Source organism: Platichthys flesus, chromosome 23, assembly GCF_949316205.1.
Source record: "Platichthys flesus chromosome 23, fPlaFle2.1, whole genome shotgun sequence".
NCBI classification, from domain to species: Eukaryota; Metazoa; Chordata; class Actinopteri; order Pleuronectiformes; family Pleuronectidae; genus Platichthys; species Platichthys flesus.
In genome coordinates this window covers 5,346,923-5,370,537 of record NC_084967.1, presented here as the reverse complement: position 1 = coordinate 5,370,537, position 23,615 = coordinate 5,346,923, and the positions used below count along the sequence as shown (strand labels likewise).

Genomic DNA, 23,615 nt, shown 5'->3' with positions numbered 1-23,615 from the left:
CAAAAGTCCATGAAACTGATGGAGTTGAGCCCGTTCAGCAGATCAAACCCATATGGACAGGCTACACTGTCTTTAGCTGTAGGCCAACATTTTATGGATTTGACTTAATTGCAGTTAGTGGATTTTCCTTCAGTGCTCCTACTTTCCCCTGCTCGTTTTCCTCTGCTGTTGATACACCCTTTATAGCTGCAGTGGCAACAGAGCTATTTATGCCTGCACACAAAAGGCATGTAGTGTACAGTGCACACACAATTTGCAGCCAAGCCATATGGCATTCTTAAAAAATAAATGAGGGACACAAGGTATTTTAAGTGTTTGTGTTTAACTTAGGCAGAGTAAATACTGAGGTTTGTGTGTGTGTTTGTGATATTGAGTCAACTTAGTACATTTCACTCACTTATCTCTTCAAATAGGGGCTCTGACGTAGCATTAGGAATTTTGTGTTAATTGGACAACGTTACAACTTCACACTGATCAATAGGTGGCGCTGTGACCCTGCATTAATATCAATCATCTGATGCTGACGGTTTTGGTTTTAAACTCTTCTTTTTGAGCAGAGAATAAAAACTTAACAGTGCTCAAACAATATTTATCGATACATATAAGACTTGTGTTCTGCTATTGATAAAATCATATTGTGATGATTGATATCGTTTAGTTGTCGAGTCCTAGTATAAATCTACTTTCACACATTTTAATATTATAATTTTGTTATCACTGTTTATTATAAGCGAACCGAGCTATACCATCGCACTCCAGTCCAGCAGGTGGCGGTACTGCGCCTTTAAGCTAGTTTACCGATACAGTTCAAAGAAGGGGAGGAGAACAAGTCGCTGACCAATCATGTGCTCTCTTCACCTACGACTCAAACTTTAGAACCGCAGCTTTTAGCGTCTTAAAAATAGATTCTCTCTTTTCCTTACAAACACACATCAACAAGTCGGTAATGGTGTTTATTGAATCCGTTTAAATCAACGCGCGCGAGTCACGGTTGTGCATTTTGCAGAAACCGGGAGGACAGCGTTGAACAAGCTAGCTCCAGTCACTGTTTACTTTCAAGGAGCCTAACCTGCTAAGGACGGAGAGTTTCTGCTTGGCTTAAATGTTTGGTAGGCTCGACGATGGAGGTGGCTGTGAAAGGTAAGGACCCTCATAACAAGACTTGAACACACCTCCTAGGGTTTGTCTCCAAATTTCGCAGTTCTTCTGATCTAAGGCCACTTAAAGAGAGTTCACCTGTACTGAGGAGAAAGGGAAAACACGGTCTTATGGTTTTAAGACAATAGCAAACTGTTCCTGGTGGTTCCTCTCTTTCCCACCGCTCTCCTAGTACTCTTCTTCCTTCACCAGTTACCTCCTCTTCCCCCTCTCTTTACCAGTTCGATCCTGGTCCTCCTCTTCCTTCACCAGTTACCTCCTCTTCCTCCTGTCTTCACCACTTCTCTCCTCTTCCTCCTCTCTTACCACTGGTCTCCTCGTCCTCCTCTTCCTTCACCAGTTATCTTCTCTTCCTCCTCTTTACCACTTCTCACCTCTTCCTCCTCTCTTACCACCAGTCTCCTCGTCCTCCTCTTCCTTCACCAGTTACCTCCTCCTCTCTTCACCACTTTAATCTACCTCCTCTCTTCGCCACTTCAATCCTCTTCCTCCTGTTCACACCTCCTATCTTAACTACCTCACTCCTCCTCCTATCTTCACCACTTCTCTTCATCCTCCTTGTAACGCAGTAAACCCCAGATAAGGGGTGAAGGGGCTATCTGGCACTGGGGAAAAAGTAAAACTGAAGAAGGAGGAGTAGATAAAAAAAATGCATTTAGCACAAAAGGGTTCTACAACAGGAAGACAAAAATATCGCTGGGAAATGCAAAAAGATAAATAAAACTAAAACTAGAGAAAACTGCAGCCTCACCGCAAGCCGCCAACTCCTCTCTCCCCCTATCACTACTGACTAGTATTCACCTTTATAGCCTCACCTGCCTGGAAGCTACCACCTGTGCTGGCAAGTATGAGGTGAGCTAAATAGAAAGACAAAGAGAAACCATACACAAGACCAACTTTGGCTCATGCTGACCTCACAATTCAACCTACCTGCACAAATACAGCAGATAAATGCAATAGGTTGACTAAAGTGTAATCTGATGCAGCGCACTTCACCCATTCTATGTTCCCTTGAGTCTGCCCAGCTCCTCCTTTCTCACAGACCTGATCGTGCAAACCTGTTGTCACTCTCCCTGATCGACCTGCTGATCTGACCCCATGTAGCTGGCACAACAACAACCAAACAGAGCAACATAACCAACACAACAAAATAAACTGTCAACACAACAGATAATCAAAATTCAAATGACCAAGTCTTTTAATATAGTGAGACACGGGGAAGAAAGCACCGCTTTCACACTCCTTCTCCCCTCCTCGTCCTCTCTTCACCACTTTTCTCCATGGACTCCATCGTCGCCTCATTGTGTTGTTGATGTGTTGGCTGTCACTCTATAACATTTTAAGCTCTGTTTAGTTTTGTGTTACACTGACTAAACAGGGTGTTTACGTTTGTAGATATACTACTAAGTAGCTGACAGTATATAGGATCAATCCCAATACATTAGCATGTGTCATGCTGGCTTTACAACATTTTGTGTGCTTTGGTTTCCAAGCAAAGGTCAAGAGGAGGCACCTGAATGCAAACGAGTGTGATGAACTGGGACAAAGTGCAGAGGGCACTAATGCCCTTACCCAGCCCCTCACCTTCAACCAGGGGCAGGGCAGCTGTGAGCCAAACAAGTGGCTTTTCCCCAGAACGACCAAAAAGCGACGGAAGTGTGGTAATGATGACACTTTTTAATATCACTGATTGTCAAATGAGTGAAACACCGAAAGGAGGACATCTGTGCATGACATATATTTAGTGACTGTTTTATCCAGACCTTTCTGTTGTTTTATTCATAAAATGTTTTGATAGATCTTTGTCCTTTCTCTTTCACTTACAAGGGATGGTTTCACAGCCTCAGCTCGAGGAAGAGGAGGAAGAAGAGGTTGATGAGATTGATGATGACAGCCTCCTTGCTGCTGCACTCTCTTCAGAATCTCAGGAAACGTATGAGGAGGAGGAGGAGATTGACGATTCCTCTCTGCTAGCTTCTGAGGAGAAGGTGGATTACCTGGAGGGAATGACCGCGGAAATGTTTGGGGTAGATGACTTTGAAATATATGACAGAGACAATCACAAAAAGGATGAGGAGGTAGAGGCCCTTCCTGATGCTCACTATGGGCTGGTAGGCAGCAGCAAGGACCTTCTGCAGCCCCAGGGCTGCATAGATGACCTTCCATTGGAGGTGCTGAGGCAGGTGCTAGGCTACATCCCCGCCCAGGATCTCTACCGCAGCATCAGCCTCGTCTGCCATCATTGGAGGAGCATTGTCCAGGACACCAAGGTGAAACAAAACAGTTTGTACTGAAATTCATCTCGACATACACTGAGGAATTAGCAGGAATAATGGTGAAACAAATTTAAAGAGAGCTTGTCCAGAAGTAATCTGTCACATTTTTATGATTGTTCACTCTGTGCACTTGTCAAAAGAACGTTGGTAAAAACAAGACCTTTAGCACATTGTATAACCCATATTGACACAAAACAATTTGATTCAACATCTTCTGCCCTTAAACCCTCGACCATAGTGAGGGAAAACTACTTTTAACGGGGGACATAACAGAAACTTCAAGGAGTCGCAAGGGAGGACCGCTCTCTCCCAGGACAAGGTTTAGGGGTATAAACGACCCATAATGCAACACTGTAAAAGACTGTTACCCTGTTTCAACAAGAATATCTGTTATTATGAATAAGTAATTGTTTAGTTCTGAAAAACTAAAACTATATAACCTCTATTTTTTAAAGCGCACTCTTCAAAGTCTTTTCCATTTAGTTGGTTATGTGGCAAAAACCCTCAAATGCTGCACCTAACTCTTATAGGGCATGTTTATATGTACAGAGGGAAGGGTTTTGGCAGATCTTTTGTCACTTGTCTGACAATGTGTGTTCACCTGATCAACTTACCTATGTCATAAATATATCGCATGACTTTCTGTCCAAATCTCCGAGGCAAAGTTAAGTTCACCAAATGGACTTGGACGTTGTGTGTTTCTCTTTTCAGTTTTTGCCCTTCAAGAAACAATACTACCGCTACATGATGAGAGAGAAGGACGCCGAGCTGGAGATGGTGTCCAACCTGAAGGACAACGGCATAACAGAACCAGCATTAGAACGGCACAGCATACGACATCTCGTTGTGTAAGTCTGCACAATTTTCAAATGGGTGTCTACTGTTTATTTAAATGATGATATAAAACATTTCCTGAGCAAAAATTAAGACAAAGCTAAGCAACTGTAGAAAGAAACACAAATCTGTGTAGATGAAAACGTTAAAAGCATTATTTCATCTGATCCTTTTTTAACTGTGTGTGTGTGTGTGTGTGTGTGTGTGTGTGTGTGTGTGTGTGTGTGTGTGTGTGTGTGTGTGTGTGTGTGTGTGTGTGTGTGTGTGTGTGTGTGTGTGTGTGTGTGTGTGTGTGTGTGTGTGTGTGTGTGTGTGTGTGTGTGTGTGTGTGTGTGTGTGTGTGTGTGTGTGTGTGTGTGTGTGTGTGTGCGCAGTTTTATGGCTCAACATAAGGTTGGAGAGCGGGTGAGTCCTGAGGACATCCTGGTGTGTGTTAAGAAACATCGCCTCTTTCCTATGGCTGAGGCCTCCATGAGATTACGTATTCCTGATATTCAGAAGTACTTTAACCATGGCTCTGAGGTACAATACACATACACACAAACAAAACTCACAATTCATTGAATAATCAAGTGTTAAATGTGTCAAAATGAGGCGTATGTTTTTACAAGCAGCTAATTTCACGAGTTTCTAAGTATTGTAAGGTTGGATCCATGATTCCTTAACATTGCAAGATGGAAATCTTAAATTTTCATTTATTTCTCAGAGAACAATTTATAGATCTTGATGAAAAAATACCAGTGTCAGCAATTTGTTGTGGATTTAAAACAAAGATCCGTATCTAGTCAATTCAAATGTATAAGCGATAAATGACAACTTTGAGAAAAATTTGAAATCTTTACATGATTCGTGTCCGATCTCCAGGGTCCCAACCCATTTGCAGCCATGGCGATCATATTGATACTAAGTGAGAATATTGGTGACGTGCAGGACTTGGTGTCTCTGCTCTCCGGGTGCATGTCGCACTCTGCCATTACAGAGTACCTCAGCCACATGGCCATGATGTTGCTGGCTTTAGAGAGAAGTGAAATCCAGATAAATAACAGGTAAAACTCCAAAGTGTCCCCATTTATCTTCCCACATCCTTCATCACTTCATGTCGACCTCCCCATGATTTTTCTTCTTCTCTGCCTCTTCAGGTCGCATTACAACATCTACTATGTGCTTCAGCTGATGGAGAACGGGCCCTTTTCTGTCGGATCTACTCAGAATGGGTGAGGGCAGACATTTTGTCTGAGATACAAGTTAATCCTACTTTGTTTATCATTCATAATATCTGCAGTGTCGGCTCACCAGTATTTGACCAATTAAAGATTCTTTATTTGATGACTGCGAGCGCTACCATTGATAAACAGAAACAAAACAAATAGGTTTTATGTTTGTTAAAAAAGTCTTCGGCCTGTGGCCAAGTTATGTAATCAGTATGTGGCTGGACACCGATAACACAGAGAATGGCAGCAACCCTTAATTCCACCTACTATACATTTTTTTTTTAACCAATGTAATGGTTTGTCTGCTGCTCGGTGGATGTTTTTCAAACTTTTCTGTTGTCTGTTGCGGGTGGAAATCCCAGCAGATTTAGAAGTACTCACGCCAGGTCATATGACACCAGCAAGGATCATGTTACAGCCAAAGTTCACATTCAGTTATTTGATGTTAGCATGACTAAAGCCCTGACCAGATCCTGCATGGTTTTTTATCCAGATTAGAACATGTCAATTAAAGCCTTATTGCTTTTAGTGGTTTTCTAAAAAGTACCAACATTTATCCATAGTAATCAGAACTCATCATGTTGTTTCTTGTTTGGTTTGTTATCAATGCTATTAAAGGTAACTTTGGGTCACTCAAGCTTTTTAAGTGATGACGTACAACTTGTAATACGTTTATGAAGGATATTCGATTTTGTTTTTAACATTTGTTTTGTGCGTGTGTTTTTGTTAGGCGGCCTCAGATGCAGCTGACCTGTGAACAGCAGAACATCCTCAGTCACGACATCCAGAACAACCATGTGGTCAAGATCATAGCTTTTGCAGGTACGTGGAGTTGGTGATGGTGGGATAGTCACTGCTCCTCATGGCCCATTCTGCAGTCCTTAGACTCACAGAACACACAAACAGCCAACACAACACAATACAACAAGTAAATGCAAGAACCACAGAACAACCATTTTAACACAACACTGTAGTTGCACTATTTCCTGTTTGTGTAAAACAGACCCATAGCTAGATTTAATTACACAACATCTGAAAGATCACCAGGGGGCGTTCTTTCTCCTTTAGAAAGTTAATCCATACCAGCCGTGATTCTAAGCCTTCATTTGTTTTATCATGTAACAACAGGTTTCTTTGAGATGCATGTCGGCTCCAATGTTTTCTGAAGAGCTGATTTGGATGACAAATACGAAAATGTGTTGTTTTGATTATTTCTCATCATGGGGTTTTGCAGACATTTCTCCGCTGTGTTATGGTACAAAGTATCTTTAAATCCCTTTTAACATTGTAGGAGGTAGTCTGAAAGTTTTAAATGTGTCATTGAAACACATGGTGTGCCTGTAGATGTGAAAAAGGTTGTCAATATGTTTTATCAGTGCCAGTGTGGTAAGTGTGAAAAAAAAACAATCCTCAGAACCTTATCTTCGTGCTGTCTGTCACAGGTACAGGAAAGACGACCACATTGGTGAAGTATGCCGAGCAGCGTCCGCACTTACGCTTCCTGTACGTGGCTTTCAATAAGTCGGTGGCTTGTGAGGCGGAGCGCCGCTTCCCCAAGAATGTGGACTGCAAGACCGTCCACTCGTTGGCCTTCAGTGATGTCGGGCGGATGTGAGAACCCAGACGCTCCAAGTAGAAGTCATACATTCAGACTGTTTGGGTCCATGAAAACCCTAACCCTAACTGTAGCATTTGTTTTGCTTAGGAAATTTCATTCCTCTGTGGATAACTGTTTGTCCATTTATATCCAGTATGACATACAAGCACGGCAGCAGAATTATCTTGGACTTGTTTTCCCTGGTTTCTGTAGAAACGTTTACCTAACGGACAGCTGTTTATTTTCACTTCCTGTGCTCTGCGGTCTCCCCTGCATCAGGTATCAGAATCGTCAGAAGCTGACCTTTAACCTAAAGCCGTATACCCTCAGTTCTGTGCTGCCTAAAGGCCGAGGTGGCTTCATCAAGGCCAAAGTCCTGACCACGACTCTCAACACATTCATGGCTTCAGCAGACCCGACCATCACCACTAGCCATGTCGCCAGCACCCACGTATCTAATAAGGGCAATAAGACGATTATAACAGATGATGAAAAATTGGTAAGAATGCATACAGCTGACACAACTTTGTGCTTTTAGTTTCATAATGAATTATTAAATTTAGCTGTCTTTTATTCTGAAATCCTAGTTGGTTGTCCATGATGCACGGACGATATGGAACAAGATGAAAGATCTCAATGAAAAAAGAGCACAGGCATACTACATGACTCATGATGGTAAATCAACTGTAAAAATTAAAGTGAATGTATAAAATATCTGTTATAAGCTGAAGGGAAACAATGCAGCTATGGTAACTGGAGCTTTTCATTCAAAGGTTATCTCAAATTATGGCAGCTCCAATCCCCAAAACCCTGCCTGTCTGACCAGTACGATGTCATTTTCATCGATGAGGCCCAGGACTGCACTCCAGGTGACGACCAAGAGCAGTTACTGACCTGCAGGATTGTGGAAGAGCATGATTTCCTGTTTGTTTAGTGAGAATGACGACATCTTCTTTTTCCTTCCTCTCAGCCATTATGGACGTGTTGCTGTCTCAGAAGTGTGGGAAGATCCTGGTCGGAGATCCTCATCAGCAGATCTACACCTTCAGAGGAGCCGTCAATGCGCTGCATGTTGTTGACCACACACACATCTACTACCTGACACGGGTAAACACATACACACTGCAGATAAGAGTTTAGAATATGTACGACATAATAAATAGAGGTGTGTAAATGAATGGTACTTACAAGAAACGTTTGAAAGTTTGAAACTTTCCCCACATTTTTATTCTGGGTCTTTGCTTAGAGTCCGCCAACATCTTCTTAAAAATTGAATTAACTTGGTATTAATCCAAATAGCCACAAGGCAAGAGATTTAATCAGATTTATTCCTAATAACCTATTCAAGAATGAGTCCCTGCCTCTTTACCACTTCTCCAGCATGGGTCATTGTCCTTTTAATTTTAGATAAACCCATTTGCAGTGTTTCCAGTAATTATTTTTTAAATTTGTGAAACATTATTGTTAAATCTGTTCATCTATCTAGAATTTATTAAGTTATGTGCAAGATACTGATTACTAGGGAAGATTTTTAGGGAAGTGATGGTTCCAAAGGTTTGTTCATCACCATATTCACTGCAATTATTGCTGAGGTTATATTTCTTTCTACATTTTAAGTGTTAATCTAAAAAAATGAACCTTTGTGGCACTCGTGTTTATGCAGAGCTTTCGGTTTGGTGCGGAGATCGCCTACGTGGCAGCCACCATCCTCAAAGTGTGTAAGCGAGTCCAGAAGACTCTGGTAGGAGGCAAGCAGAAGGGTAAGTACAGCCAATGGTTGCCTTGTAATATTTTCTCTTCTTGAAAATGTAGGGAAACGATTTCAATGCCAGACATTTCGATTGGTTGATTTTTAGATTAGACACGTGTGTGTGTGTGCTGTCTGTCCCTTCTGTAGGTGGTGTATGTAACCAGGCTGCAGTCGAGACCTTAGAGTTTGTGAGGACGGGTGTGAGTCCTAACCCGGGGAAGATTGCCATCTTGTCTAGGTGCAATTACAGCGTGTTCAGTACAGCCGTCAGCCTGACAGACGTCAACCCGCTCTGCCGGATCCACTTCATAGGAGTGAGTGTGCATGAAAACAGACACTTGGAAATGTCTCACAACTAACATTGTGAGAACTATCTCCACAGTGTTAAAGAAAGAACTAATTACTGGATCTGCCCCCTGATCCAGACCCAGACCAAAGTTATATAGTATCTCTCCTGTTCTATACCTCATCCTTCCATTTGGTTTTGCATAATCCTGCTACCTAACAAACAAACACAGACAAACACCCACACATATACACACTTGACACTCATCAGCACTTGTGCTATTTCTGTCTGACAGTTCAAGTGAATTTGGCTTCTTGTTGAATGCTTGATCAGAACATTGATATCGTCTCTTCCTCTCGTTTCTCATAAACAACAGAAAGGGACATTTCAGACACTTAATTGATAAAAAAAAAAATGCTTTGCAAGCACTACTACTGTGCAGACCAAATTGCCCAGGGTTCCCATCCTGGGCATTTCAGCTTCATTTTTGGAATAGTGGGAGGAAGTGGAGTTGCGACGTCAATCTTTATAGATTCTGGTCAAAGCTAAGATTTCCCTCTACTAACAGTGATAGCCAACTGCTGGCTGTTGCTATTAAAGTGGTAACCATCTTTCACCAAAATTGCAAATTGAAAAGTCATCAACCTATAGCAAGGCTTACTCACTATTCATAGTTGATTGAAAGCTGTTTTATTTGTATAGCCCATATTCACAAATCACTATTTGTCTCAATGGGCATAACAAGGTGCCACATAGTCTACCCTCAGCAAGAGTGAGGAGAAACTACCAAAACCCCCTTTTAACAGAAACGCAAAACCACACATGTGGGGTCATCTGATAAGAATTTAGTGTGGGGAAAAGCATTCAGAATTTGTAATTCTCAGCATAAAATTATCAGAGTTCGAGTTACAACATCAGGTTTTAACAAACTTGAATGCACAAGTGAACTGTAAAAGGCCCTCGTTGATAAAGTGCTCACAGATCCAACTTCTCCCTCAGGATGTTAAAAACATCGGCCTAAATAGGATCCTGGACATCTGGCGACTGATGCAAGCGCCAGACCAAGAACCAAATGGTGAGGCGCTTGCAAATGCACATGCATTAAACAATCCTGCAAATTTTATATTATTATTTCCCTTTTTTTTTTTTTTTACGAAACACGCTCACCTTTGCCATTTCATGTTACCTTGTCTTCAGCCTTCAAGGATCCCCTCATTCGCTCCTTTGCAAAGAAAAGTCGCAGTTCCTTCCACGCCCTGAAGCAATACATCGATCAGACGGAGGACTTGGAGCTGGCGAGCAAAGTCATCATCGTTGAAAAATATAGAAGTCGGATTCCCCAACTGGTGAAGCTCCTCGACAGCTGCTTCGAGAAAGACTTTCGCAAAGCAGGTTTGCAGGCACACCACTCGCTGAAATAATGTGAACTAAAGTAACAGATGTGTTTGTCTTTGTGGGAATTTTTTCAAATCATGCCGACAACTTTAAACTGTGTGTGTGTGTGTGTGTGTGTGTGTGTGGGGGGGGGGGGGGGGTGCAGATATTTTCACCGCCATAGCACCTTGATGAATGACTTTTTTTTACCTGTGTTTGCTCTTTAATAATTAAAATTGAATACGATTGTTTGAATTACAACATCCCTCTTTAAAATCCGTGAAAACCTATTTGCAATGATGACAGCTTTGTTTTGCACTCATCTCATGTTCAAGACTTCATAGTTGGAACGGTCCACAAGGCTAAAGGTCTTGAGTTCGACACTGTTGTGATCGGCGAGGACTTTACCCTGGTTCCCTCTCCCCGGTACCTTCTGCAGGGCGTGATCACCTTCTCATTCAGTGAGTATTATCTTGGACTCTTCTCTTCTACACATTTTATATTTCTGTTTCTCACAGTCTCTTGTGTTTGGATATTACTGTTCAGTGAGGTTGGCTCTTTAGAACCACTGAAAAAAGGTATTTCTAGATGTGGTTTCCTGCTGATTTTATATATATATATCGAAGCAGCTGTCGAGGAGCTTCACCAGTTGGGGAATATATATATATATAAAATCAGCAGGAAACCACATCTAGAAATAGCTTACATATGTATGTATATATATATATATATATATATATATATATATATATATATATATGTATATATATGTGTGTGTGTCACGTAGCCAGTAAATGGCATCAAGGCTCTTTCTGAAAGTGTTTGTGTTTTTATTTTTAAAAGAATTGTCCAATATATTGCCATACTGGCCACATTAATGGTGTTGGACTAAGAAGTTCACAGGCTATGGTTCAAACTTGGACAAAGCATTAAGTACTCACCAGTAGAAACTGTTTGAATACTTTTAGTGTAGGTCCCTCTTCTGGGAAGTTGTTACATTTTCCTTCTCTTTCCTGTTCAGCAAACATTCCTGACGATGAGTGGAACCTGCTGTATGTGGCGGTGACTCGTGCCAAGACAACGCTGATCATCACCAAGAGCATCTACAATATCCTCACAGTGGACGGGGTAGGACATGTCAGACAATGCCCCTCACTTTTTATTCTGAATGCTTCCTCTGTTTTATTCATTACGTACACACAGATGCTAGTATATATATCTTTTCTATTCCAAGTGTCTTAGACATGACTTCTCGTGTAGCCGTCACAACAACTACTTTCAATAGTTTCTATTAACAATATTGCCTCTGATAAAACAATAACATGAAAGAGGAGGTGTTCCAAGAGCAATCTACTTTGAGTTCAACTTTTACAACTTGAAGTTTACCTTCAAGCGCCACAGCCCAAAGTTAGTGACCTGGTGCAAAGTGGACCCAGTTGATCTGCTGCTATTTTCAGATTTGTAAACGTCAGATTTGGTGAAAGGAGTCCGCTTAAGTAACAAAGGCATCAATGGGTATAATGACTAATGACTGTTGGGTTCTCAAACTCAATCTGAAATATGACAGAGCATCATTGGAACTGTTAAGACGGTGGAAGGGATTTGGAAGCTGCATACCGCTCAGTAAAAATACTGTTAGAGAAAAACAGCTTTTTTCACTTAAAGATTTAGTATGTACAATTGGTAGGGATCTACAGTAGTAAAGTATTCATACTTGTACATATATAGCATTAATAATTATGTTTTCATTCATGTTTAATGACCCGACGATATGAATGTGCCAAGAACCCAGTTAAAGTAACTGCTATACTTGGCATTTTATTGAATTTCAACAGATTTGTTGCACAAAACATCAATAACACAGGTTGAGAAGACAACAATGGTTTGGAGATAAGTAGTTGTACCATAAAAATCTTAACAATACACTTCCACAAAGACCCGGAACCAACTGAATCTGACTCAGCACTTCACTGCTTGAACTTCTCTTTGCTTGTTCCCAGTTCTGTTTCCCACTTTGTATGAATCGATGTCTATTGTCGTCACTTGGAAGTTTATCACTACCGCATGTTAAAGGTTAAATACATTTCAAGATATTAACGAGGACTACGGAATCAAAACGATTCTTCCAGAGAAGCCGTTACCACAGTTTCAACACTCGTCCACCTCACATTTCTGTTGAACCACATGAACTCACGTCTGCAACTTTTCTGTGGCGTAAAAACAGAAAATATTCTGTTGTTCCTCTTGTGGTGAGAACCCGTTTACAGCAACACACTACCCCTCTGTCACAGCAGACACAACACATAAGGTATAGCACTACTGTAAATAAAAAAATAATTGTACATTTAATAATAGTTGTAGCTGGTTCACTGTCAGGCATACTGGGACCCTTGACTAGAACACCTGTGTTTTTCCTGATGCGTTGACTTGCAGCTCATTGAGAATGAAAATCTTGCAGGGTGAAGGAATGAGGCCTTTCTGGAGACAGGTGACGTCTATTGGATGCATCAGGGGGACCAGGCTACAGAAAGTTATCAAGTTAACAGTTTTATTGTCATCACCAAATCTGAGCTGCCCTTGAAAAAGGAGAATTATAATCTCCCCAAGTCACAGTGGCTGCATTAGTAGTCATGTGGAGCTCCTCTATTGGACAAATATATCTAAACCATTGTTGTCTTCTCCACCTGTGTCATTGATGTTTTGTGCAACAAGTCTGTTGAAATTCAATAGAATGCCAGCTGTAGTGGTTGCTTTAACTGGGTTCTTGCACTCCTGCCCTCCAGGGGCCGGTATTTCAAAATGATCCGACAGGATTAATCCACCTGGATTAGATTAAATCCTGATCAGATCCTAAAAACGGGTATTTCAAAGCAAATCTGATCCTGAAGATTCAGATTCAGATTTGGCAATCCAATCCTGCCTTTGATCCGGATTAAAAGCTGCTGTTGAGTATTTCAAAACTTAAGTGGGAAATCTGGATCAGTTTGATCCTAAAAATCAGGATCACCCTGATCCCACCTCAGAGGTGGATTTGAGGGAGATTACATGTTAAGATTTGAACAGTTGAAGTGTAACTGCTCCCAAAGTTCTTTGTTTAATACAACTAAGCTTCATGGCTGTTTGATCAATGTTAATTTCCTTTTCACGTTCCTTTTTTTTTCCTGAAAACATGCACGCTGTTCACTGCAATTCTTTAACAAATCGGCGTCAGAAGTGCAACACAGAATAAACATTACACTACTGCGTGTAAGTGACATTACAAACTCCAATTAACAAGGAATTATGAAGGAAAAACAATGTGATTTATTAAACAAACAGTGTTAAACTATGCAGTATAGTCTTTTTTTTTTTTTTTTTTTTTTTTTTTTTATTAAGATTTTCCAGGTCCACACATTACAGTCAGAAACAATACATATATACTTCTCACTAAACCGTCCAAAGATGTAAAAAGTCCACATATAAGTATCACAGGTTCAGTAAACAGCATAAAAGTGAACAGGAACCCAATAGGACCTCATACATACTGTATTATATCCACATAAGCATTTATTTATTTTTTTTTTAAACATAGTAAAATAAGAACAAGAACTAAATAAACAAACAAGTTGGGGTAAACCTCAGTGACTCAAAAAGCCCTCTACCGAGGGAAAATAATAAAAAACAAAAAGGATACAACACTCTACTTTAGACAAATGATGGTTGTATTGTTGTGATATAAGTTTTCCATCTTTCCCATCTTTTCAAAAAAGTTCCCTGTTGCAGTGTCAAAGCAAAAGTAATCCTTTCCATCTTAAAAATATCATAGATAATGTCAATCCATTCCTCCACAGTAGGTTTTCCTGGTTTTAACCACCTTCTAGTAATAGCTTTTCTACTAGCAGCACTTAGGATCCGAAATAAATATTTGACATTTGAAGAAACATTTTCTGATGTTAAGGCACCCAAATATAAAGACTCAAATTTAAATTGAACGTCTGTCTTAAAAATGCTTTGCATAACTTTATAAACCTCCCGCCAAAATGGAATCAATGATGCACAGGACCAAAATATGTGGAAATGATTTGCTACGAGGCACCCACACTGTCGCCAGCATGCCGAAGAATTTGTGTAGTGCCTCTTTTGAGCTGGAGTGATGAAGAACCTTATAAGGTTTTTCCAGCAAAACTCTCGCCATACAGTTGAGCTGGAAGTTTTCCTCTGTATCTCACATAGGTTCTCCCAATCTTCATCCTTTAGAACGAGGTTTCCTTCATGTTCCCATTTTTGTTTTACATACAGTGAACTACATTTTGTTTGTTGTAACCCCTTGTAAAATATTGAGATAAGTTTTTGGTTAGAGCCAGTGGAATAAGCGTCTACTTTCAACAGAATATTATCCCAGCCTACTTGTGTACACCCCTTCTGTATCTGGTCAAAATAATGCCGGACCTGAAGGAATCTGTAAAAATCGTCCTTATCCAAGCCAAACTGCCCCTTCAGATTTTGAAAACTATTCATGGTCCCCTTATGCAAAAATGTGCAATACGCTGTTAGACCTTGCGACCCCCATCTCTTAAATCTTGCGTCCCAATTTTTAGGCAAAAAATCTGGATCAAATGCGCACCATCTCAAGACCTTAACCGCATCCTTCAGGTTATTTTGCGCTATTACCTTGTTCCACATCTTTAGTGACAAACATATCCATGGGTTTCCCAATTCCTTTAAATTATTCAATAAGCGCTTATCCCCAATTGCAGCCTGGATTGGAAATTCATCCGATATAGCACTTTCAATCTCCTTCCACCTAGCGCAGTATACCGGGTTGCACCAACATATTAATGGCCGCAATTGAGCAGCAGTATAGTAATCTTTTAAGCATGGGAGAGCAATCCCGCCCTTGTTTTTTGCCAATTGTAAAGTCTGGTATCTAATTCTTGGCCTTCGTCCCTGCCAAATGAACCTCGAAATATGCTTGTCCCACTCCTGAAACTGTTGGTCCGATATATCCAGTGGAAGGGACTGAAAGAAAGAAGGATCCATATTGTTCCAAGAGTTCAAATAACCGTGCTAAAGATTGCTCAGGGCTGGTTAAATACACCAATACATCATCAGCGTATAACGAAATAATTTGTTCTCCCCCATTCATATCGATTCCTTTAATATTGTCGTCCTGACTGATCCACTGGCTCAGGGGCTCGATAAAGATTGCAAACAGGAGGGGGCTAATTGGGCAGCCCTGTCTTGTTCCTCGTTCTAATGAAAAGGGGCTAGAGACAGCCCCATTTATTTTAATTCTCGCCCTTGGGCCATCATAGAGAGCTTGTATTGTTTTAATAAAGGTGCTATGAAATCCAAATTTGTCCAGAACTCTATACAAAAAAGACCAATTTACACAATCAAAAGCTTTTTCTGCATCTAGCCCCACTAATACTGCTTCTAAATTATATTCTGTTATACGGTTAATTACATGTAGTGTCCTTCTGATACTATCTTGAGTTTGTCTTTCACGAATAAAACCTGTCTGGTCAAGGCTAATAATTTGTGGTAATAATCCCTCTATTCGTTTGGTTAGTATGTGGGTCAAAATTTTATAATCCTGGTTTAACACGCTTACTGGTCTATAATAACCACATTCAGACTTATCTTTCCCCTCCCTCGGAATCAGGGATATAACAGGGGTATACTGTTCTCTTTAAGAACCCAGTTAAAGGTGGACTGCAACACAGGGAGCAAAGAACCCTCCATGGCTCTGTACCATTCGGAAGGGAACCCGTCCGGACCTGGAGCTTTATTTGGTTTAAGGTGTGATATGGCTGAACAAATTTCTTTCTCTGTTATTTTAGCTGCAAGGTTCCTACTTTGTTCACCATTCAATTTAGGCAGATTAATCTTCTGAAAGAAATCTTCCATCTTCTCTCCATCAATTTGAGGTTGGGAGTATAGTTTTTTATAATATTTTTCAAAACAATCTTGTATTTCTTTTAATTTGTAATGCATAGAATTAGTGATAGGATTTTTTATTTTATGAATTGAATTCTCTGCTTGTTGTTTTTTCAGCCTATAAGCTAATAATTTACTGGCTTTTCCGCGTTTTGTAAAAATTAACTTTTTTTGTATATTTTTGGTATAGATCTCATCTATTTCGTTCTTTTTCTTCCTAAGTAGCTCTCTAATTTTCTGATCATTTGTATCTTTATGATTTTGTTCTAATTGTTTTAATTCCGCCTCCAACTGAACTAACTCTTTCTGCCTTACTCTCTTTATGTGAGCGCTGTAGCCAATTATTTTTCCCCGAAGCACAGCTTTACATGCATCCCATAATATTGGAGGGGAAACTTCACCATTATTGTTCTGTTCCAAGTATTCAGCAATATCCTTCTTGATTTGTTCCTTCATCTGATTCAGTACACAAGTGTTTAATCTCCATAAGGTGTCCCTCCGATACTGTTCAAGATTAAATTTTAAATAAATGGGGCTATGGTCTGAAAGGTCCATGCTCCCCACGTCGCAGCCACCAACCCTGTATAGATCCTTAGCAAAAGTAAGAAAATAATCAATCCTTGAATACGCCAAGTGTGGATTTGAAAAAAAAGTGTAGTCTCTCTTTGAAGGATTCAATTCTCTCCAGATATCAATTAACCCGATTTCTTTCATAGCCATATTGAGTTTTTTGTTTATCAATTTGGGCTGGGCTGTATGTGTATTCGAGGAGTCCAGTTTGGGATTTAGTCTAATGTTGAGATCCCCCCCGCAGATTAGAACCCCATGGGTCTCCGCTGTTATCAAATCAAATATCAGTTTAAAAAACTTCCAGTCAGAGTTAGGAGGAGCGTAAATGTTTAATACAGTGACCAATGAGCCCCCAAAATTTCCCCTCACGAAAATAAATCTTCCCTCTGTATCCTTTTTCTCAAAAATGGGTTCGAAACTAGTATTGTTGGAAATCAATATCGCCACCCCCCTTCTATGCCCAGCCTTATATGATGATGAGTACTGATGCTTGAAGCCCAAGCGTTTTAATTTAGCATGTTCTGTATCTGAAAGATGTGTTTCCTGTAAAAACGCCACCTCAACTCTCTCTCTTTTTAGTTTAGTTAAAATCTTACTCCTCTTAATGGGATTGACAAGGCCATTCACATTATAAGTTGCTATTTTAACTGATTGCATTCAATGTACAATAAGGGTAAAAAAGATAAATGAAATAAACCCAAAGCACACCACCATAAGTGTCCATATGTGACAAAAAGAATCACAGGTTATACCCCACAGGCTGCAAAGAACAGCAGCAACAAACGGCAGCAAAAACTGCCACAACACACATAACACAGTAAGAACAATAAAGACAGAAAATAAGACTTCCAACTGTGGGGTCTCAATATTGACCCTGATGAAGCCCTGATGGTATGAGGGCTCTGAGGTAAAGCCTCCCCCCCTATCAGGTGGGAGAGGGCCTTCATGCATGGTGTCTCTGTTCCGGCAACATAAAGAAAAATCCCCCCGACGTTTACGTTATAATCGTAGTTGTTTAGCCCGTACAATGCTTCTTTAATAAGCAGGACGTGTTAACAGTCCTAATTCCTCCCTCTGCTGGGAGTCCTCGGAGAAAAAGAAGAAAGAGAATATCGATTCACCAGACTCACCCGATATATTCTGAGTAGACTCGCAGTTTTCAGTTAACTTAGTCACCCGAGTCCTGGCATCTAAAAACCTGTAGTTTTTCCCTAAAGTCCAAAACCTTGCCAGCTCTGTCCCGATTCCCTGGTCTCTTAACGGTGCTCCACGTGAACCGCTGGATCCGCTCCAAAAGCGAGTTCGGTTGTTTAATTGCCGACACCGGGAGCCCCCTCTTCGCCATATCCTCCGTCGCCTCCTCCGCCAAGCCGTACATCACAACTCCCTCCTGGTAGAAGACCCTGAACCTGGCGGGAAACGGCGTCTGGAATCGGATTTTCTTCTCCTTCAGTACCGCTTTCGCTTCGGCACATTCCCTTCGCTTTTTCAATACATCAGGCGCGTAGTCGTGATCCAGATTGACTCTTTTTCCGAGGTGTTGAAATCCTCGCTTTTGCCAGGCCGTTCTCAGCAGCTCATCTTTCATCCTGTAGCTCGCCATCTTTACAACGATGGACCTCGGCGGGGCTTCCCCGGGCGGCTTCGGCATCAAGGAGCGGTGAGCTCTTTCCACTCGTAGTTCAAGTTCAGCCGGCAGCTCCAGTCCCTCCCGCAGCAAGCGCTCCACATACACCGCCATCGAAGGGGAATTTTCCTCCGCTCCCTCTTTAACGCCGTGGATTCTGAAGTTTTCTCTTCTGGAGCGGCTCTCTAAATCAGTCAGCTTAGCGTCCAGGTGTATCTGAAGGTGTAGCAGCTCCTGCACGGTATCCTCCGCCACTTGTAACCGTGTTTCAGTCGCATCAATCCTTCTCTCCGCTTCTTCGATCCTAGTATTGGTTTTGTTAATTTCTTCCCGAATTTCTCTCAGCTGCTGATTGTTGTCTTTTCTAAACTCTCTCAGCTCTTTGAGTATGAGGCCAAGATCTCCGGTCTGTCTTCGATCCACTTCGAGGCGTGTATGCGTGCCATCATCGTCCTCCATTACGCTGCTAGGCGAGGAAGTTTGGCTAGCTCCGTCGCCGTCGAGTATCTCCGCCTGCATTGACTTTTTATTTTTCCCTTTAGGCATTCTCAAATTATAAACTATTTTTTTTTCAATATTCGGGTTGAAGTGGGTTACTTTGACTTCAATTGTCGGGAGCACGTTCTCTAAGCTGCCATCGCCTGGCTCGTCAAACCGGAAGTCAGTATACAGTCTTTTAACTGCTTTTCCAGCAACTGAATTCTTAACTTCACTTCTTCTTGTTCAAGAAGTGTTAGTTTGATTTGTTCATTTGTTAGAATTATTTGTTGCTGAGCCCGTTCTGTTTCCACCTTCAGTAGTTCATTGTAGCCATCCCCCTTCTCAGCTTGCCTTTTGCGCTTACATGGTGGTGCCGGTGGATTCCACATCTCCTCCAAGACAGGGCTCTGGCTTGTGCTGGGCTCTTCAAATGCCAGCTCCACAGGGGTGAGGGTGACCAATTCAGCAGACAGGTTCAGAGGCTCCGTGGGGTCGATTGACTCCCTTGTACCAGCTGGCAGTATTCCAAACAAGGCTTGGGAACTCTCACCTCCTATGATGTCCAAAACCGTATCAGTGAACTCCCCACGTTTTATGGACTTGTTCCCTGTTTGGGGGTTTTTCGCCTCAGAATGGTCCTTCGTAGCCTTTTGCTTTATGTTTTTCCACCTAAGCCGAACCTGCTCAACACTCCGCCCTTGGCCACTACCAGTGGCATTAATTTGCCTTGTTATGTCGGCCCATATTTTATTTTTTACTTTTGAGGACAGAGAACTCTGTCCAGGACCACTAAAACCTCCAAAAAGGGCCTGGTAATTGGCACGAACACCCTCCAAAAGGGCCGTTGTCTCTGCTGTTGTGAAATTACTTCCTTTATTCTTCTCCATGTTGTCTGAGAAAGCCCTATCACTAAGGAAGGCCTTAAATACCATAAAGCTAAATTGAAAGCAGGTGAGAAAGAACAGGTCACAGACTTAAAAAACTGGGCTTGTTAGGTCAATGACCTTTGCTTCTGCAACATGACATCCATAGTACATGTCCTGCGGCACCGTCAGAGACGATACAAGTCAGTATGTCCAACGAGGTAATTTCATTGAGCAGTACTCAAATGATGAGCTTTATGCACGGTTTAGAATTCGAAGAGAAGATATTTTGTATATATGTGAAATTCTTCGCCCACATCTTCAACGTCCTACAAGAAGGAGTCATGCCTTAACTGTGGAGGAGCAGGTGCTTATTGCCCTACGTTTCTTTGCCTGTGGATCCTTCTATGAAGTCATTGCAGATGGCCTGGCTGTGACAAAGTCTACAGTGGGACACATCATGCATTCAGTGGCAGCAGCCCTGGCTGGTCTAATTCACCAGTATGTGAGATTTCCAGATACTGAGGAAGAAATAACACAAACCAAGACAAAATTCTTCTCAATTGCCAGGATGCCTAACACTATTGGTGCCATTGACTGCACCCACATACACATTCAGGCACCCCATGAAAGAGAACGGGAATTTGTCAACAGAAAGGGACGGCATAGTATCAACGTGCAGCTCATAGGGAATGCTGACCTTAAAATAACCAACTGTGTTGTGAGATGGCCTGGTTCTGTACATGATGCACGGATTCTAAGAGAAAGTCATCTCTACAGAAGACTGCAACAAACTGCGCCAGATGGTATCCTCCTGGGTGACAGTGGCTACCCACTTCTACGGTGGCTTATGACCCCCTTTGCTACTGTCACATGTGACCCACAGCAGAGGTATAACAATGCACACAGCGCAACAAGGGGAACAATTGAGCGTATCAATGGTGTTTTAAAACGCAGATTTGCCTGCCTGAACTATCTTCGTGTGGAGCCGAAGCAGGCCTGCAATATAATATCTGCCTGCATTGTTCTTCATAACATTGCCCAATTGAGAAGAGTTCCTCTGAATGAAGACATCCTGGACAGACCACCACTTGAGGCAGAAGTACCACAGCTGCAGCCACCACCACCACCACCACCACATCAAGCAGATGAACCAGCAGGAAGAGCAGTTCGAAATGCCATGGTTAATTTGTATTTCTCTTGATCCTCATTGATAAGGTCTGGTGCTTTTGTTTAACAAAACTTCGATTTGTATGTTTAAGTTTGAATATGAATGCCTTATTTAAGTAACAGTTTTTTTTGTTAAGTTACCCGCTGATAAAGGCCTCCACTGAAACTCTGTCAAATGTTTTTATTCACATGCATTCAGCACACACACTTAATTTTCATAGCCAAAGCTCAAAAAGTAATGCCATTTGGAGCAAGTCTGTGCAAGTCTCTTCCCACAGACATCTGTAAAGAAAATCTAATATTAAGGTTTTAGGGCTGTCCCCTTTGTTAACAACTGTTTCCTAAAAAGATATGTACAACACATTTTAAAATCTACACACAATGCCTTGCGAGTGAATGCATTCAAATGGACTGTGGACCGCGACATACAGACGCTAGCCTATTTACTAGCTTGTTAGCTCCTTAACACAGGAGTCAATGGAGCAGCGTTAGCTCGCATTAGCGCGAACTCTGCTTAATTAGAGATCGCCGAGCTCTTCTTTCAACTTTGTGCTGATTTACATAATTGGTTAACTCAATATAATGATTGCCTTTCATCTAGTCTGAGGACGCATCAACACTGGCTAAGATTATACTTTAATTCAGAGACAATAGTTGAGCTAGCTTCTCCTTTTTCTGTAAAATGTTGGCTCCATTTCCTGTTTCCTGTCCGTGATCCAGGGGGCGGGATGGATTTGGACATCCCAATCCAGGGCAACATTCTTGTCAATAAAACACAGATTAGATGCATATGCAAGAGTACAGGCCTCTGGAGTGTGTATAGACCGATGATTCAATGAGTTCAGTGTGTGACCCCCTCTTTGTCGATCCAAACAACCTGCACAGCAACATGAACTCAGATTTATCTGTTAATCTCTGAGGATGACAAAACCCTGTTTTGGAGTGTGTTCTGCATGTTTGCAATCCCACAGGTCCGATGAGTTTGTACCAGAAATATTTGTCGCTACTGGTAACGTTCATCTGTATAGGTCTAAGGATTTGTTGTGTTTTACAGTGCAGACAACATTGAGTAAAAAAAGGCAGAAATGGGTGTAATGCTAACAGCACAACTGCTCATTAAGACTAGAACTAATTCTCTCAATTACAAAGTTTAGATTAAACTGGCATTATTGGAATTGGAAAAAAGCATACACCAAAAGCCTGTACACTTAAAAAATGATATATTTTTTAAAACTATAATTATATCGATGTTCTGGTACAACAATCTAATCTGTGTGCCACAATCTTTTCTCCACCACATCGTCGACAGGAATACTTCTTGAAGTCGCAGATGGCCAGCTCTGTGAGGAAGGAGGGCGAGGCTCTCACTTGCTTCCGTAACAGTTTACACCCCATCGTGCCAGACTCGGCGTTCATCATGTCCACACAACAGTGGCCATTTGTAAGTAAATGTCTAACCCTCACTCATACCTCTTTCCCACCAAAATAATCGCGTGCACTGTACGCAGGCTTTTTTCAACGTTAACCCCTTAACCGCCATGAAAACGCCTCACTGTTGCAGAGAAGAGCCAGATGTTAGTGGGGGATTTTGAGATAATACATATTCTAACGCCTCCTAAATCCTAGACTGTCTACAACTAAGAATGTTTTGGTTGCCTGAACTAACCAGTTTGCATTAGAGTCAGTGTTAAAATTACACTCAAGTCTTGTGTTGTTATACCTTCAGCTCGCTATGATTTATTTTTTAAAGCCTCCCTCATTTGTCTGTGTCTAGACTGATGGCGTGTCTGACGGTGGCCTGCTGTGCGAGGGATGTGTGTGGATACGCATCGGACCTACAGCCCTCCTCATGCTTGATGAGCATATCTACGGCTGAAATACCATGACAATTTGGTCAGCCTATCGTCCGTGGCTTATTAAGCTAATTTTCTTTTTTTTTAATAGTGACTTTCAATGTACTGTTCAGGATAGGAACAGAGAGCAGCGATCACTGCTTACTGACTCTGCCATGTGATCTTGTTTTTTAAAACTGTTCCCCTGTGATTGTTTCTCTCTGTGAGATGAATGGGATTGCTCAATAATGTACGGTTGAGATAATCAGCCAATAGCAGCCAGTGATACTCTGGTGGACTGACATTAAAGAAGCAACGTGTTTCCATGCAAACATTGACCCAAAACGTAAATCTGTGGACAAATGGGTTTACACGTGTATTTATTTCCTCTGCATGTCACTTTTCGCTGGTCAGGCTAAAGCGTTAACAATCCTCAACTCCTGTGTGTACGATGGTTTCCTCTGACTGAAGCCCACTCTGTTCCAAGTCTCCACTGCCTACCAGCTGCTATCTAAACATCCCCTGCTTCACGGTGCACTGACAACCGTTCCAGTGAAGACTAATCAAAAACAAAACAGCTTCCGAGAACCATCAATGAACATTGATTGATGGGGAAGGTTTATTAATCCTCACAACCCTTTTCACGCATTATAAATTCTCAAACATGT

At 41.5% G+C, this 23,615-nt stretch overlaps 1 protein-coding gene across 1 annotated transcript; it reads left to right on the top strand.

Annotated features, from left to right (window-relative positions):
• Positions 1-842: 842 nt before the first annotated feature.
• fbxo18 (F-box DNA helicase 1) lies at positions 843-23,283 on the top strand. The gene is made up of 21 exons (XM_062382639.1): positions 843-1,140; positions 2,652-2,819; positions 2,986-3,428; positions 4,146-4,282; positions 4,643-4,790; positions 5,133-5,314; positions 5,408-5,482; positions 6,210-6,301; positions 6,922-7,090; positions 7,356-7,575; positions 7,664-7,751; positions 7,850-7,945; positions 8,047-8,183; positions 8,740-8,836; positions 8,974-9,140; positions 10,112-10,187; positions 10,310-10,504; positions 10,822-10,947; positions 11,508-11,614; positions 22,425-22,556; positions 22,890-23,283. The coding sequence occupies exons 1-21, from the start codon at positions 1,122-1,124 to the stop codon at positions 22,989-22,991; spliced, it is 2,976 nt and encodes a 991-aa protein (XP_062238623.1). The 5' UTR covers positions 843-1,121; the 3' UTR covers positions 22,992-23,283.
• Positions 23,284-23,615: the final 332 nt, after the last annotated feature.

Excerpts from the sequence above, each read along its gene's own strand:
- fbxo18 (XM_062382639.1), top strand. Across the intron at positions 6,302-6,921 it reads CAAGATCATAGCTTTTGCAG|GTACAGGAAAGACGACCACA; the intron begins GTACGTGGAGTT and ends TGTCTGTCACAG. Across the intron at positions 7,576-7,663 it reads TAACAGATGATGAAAAATTG|TTGGTTGTCCATGATGCACG; the intron begins GTAAGAATGCAT and ends CTGAAATCCTAG.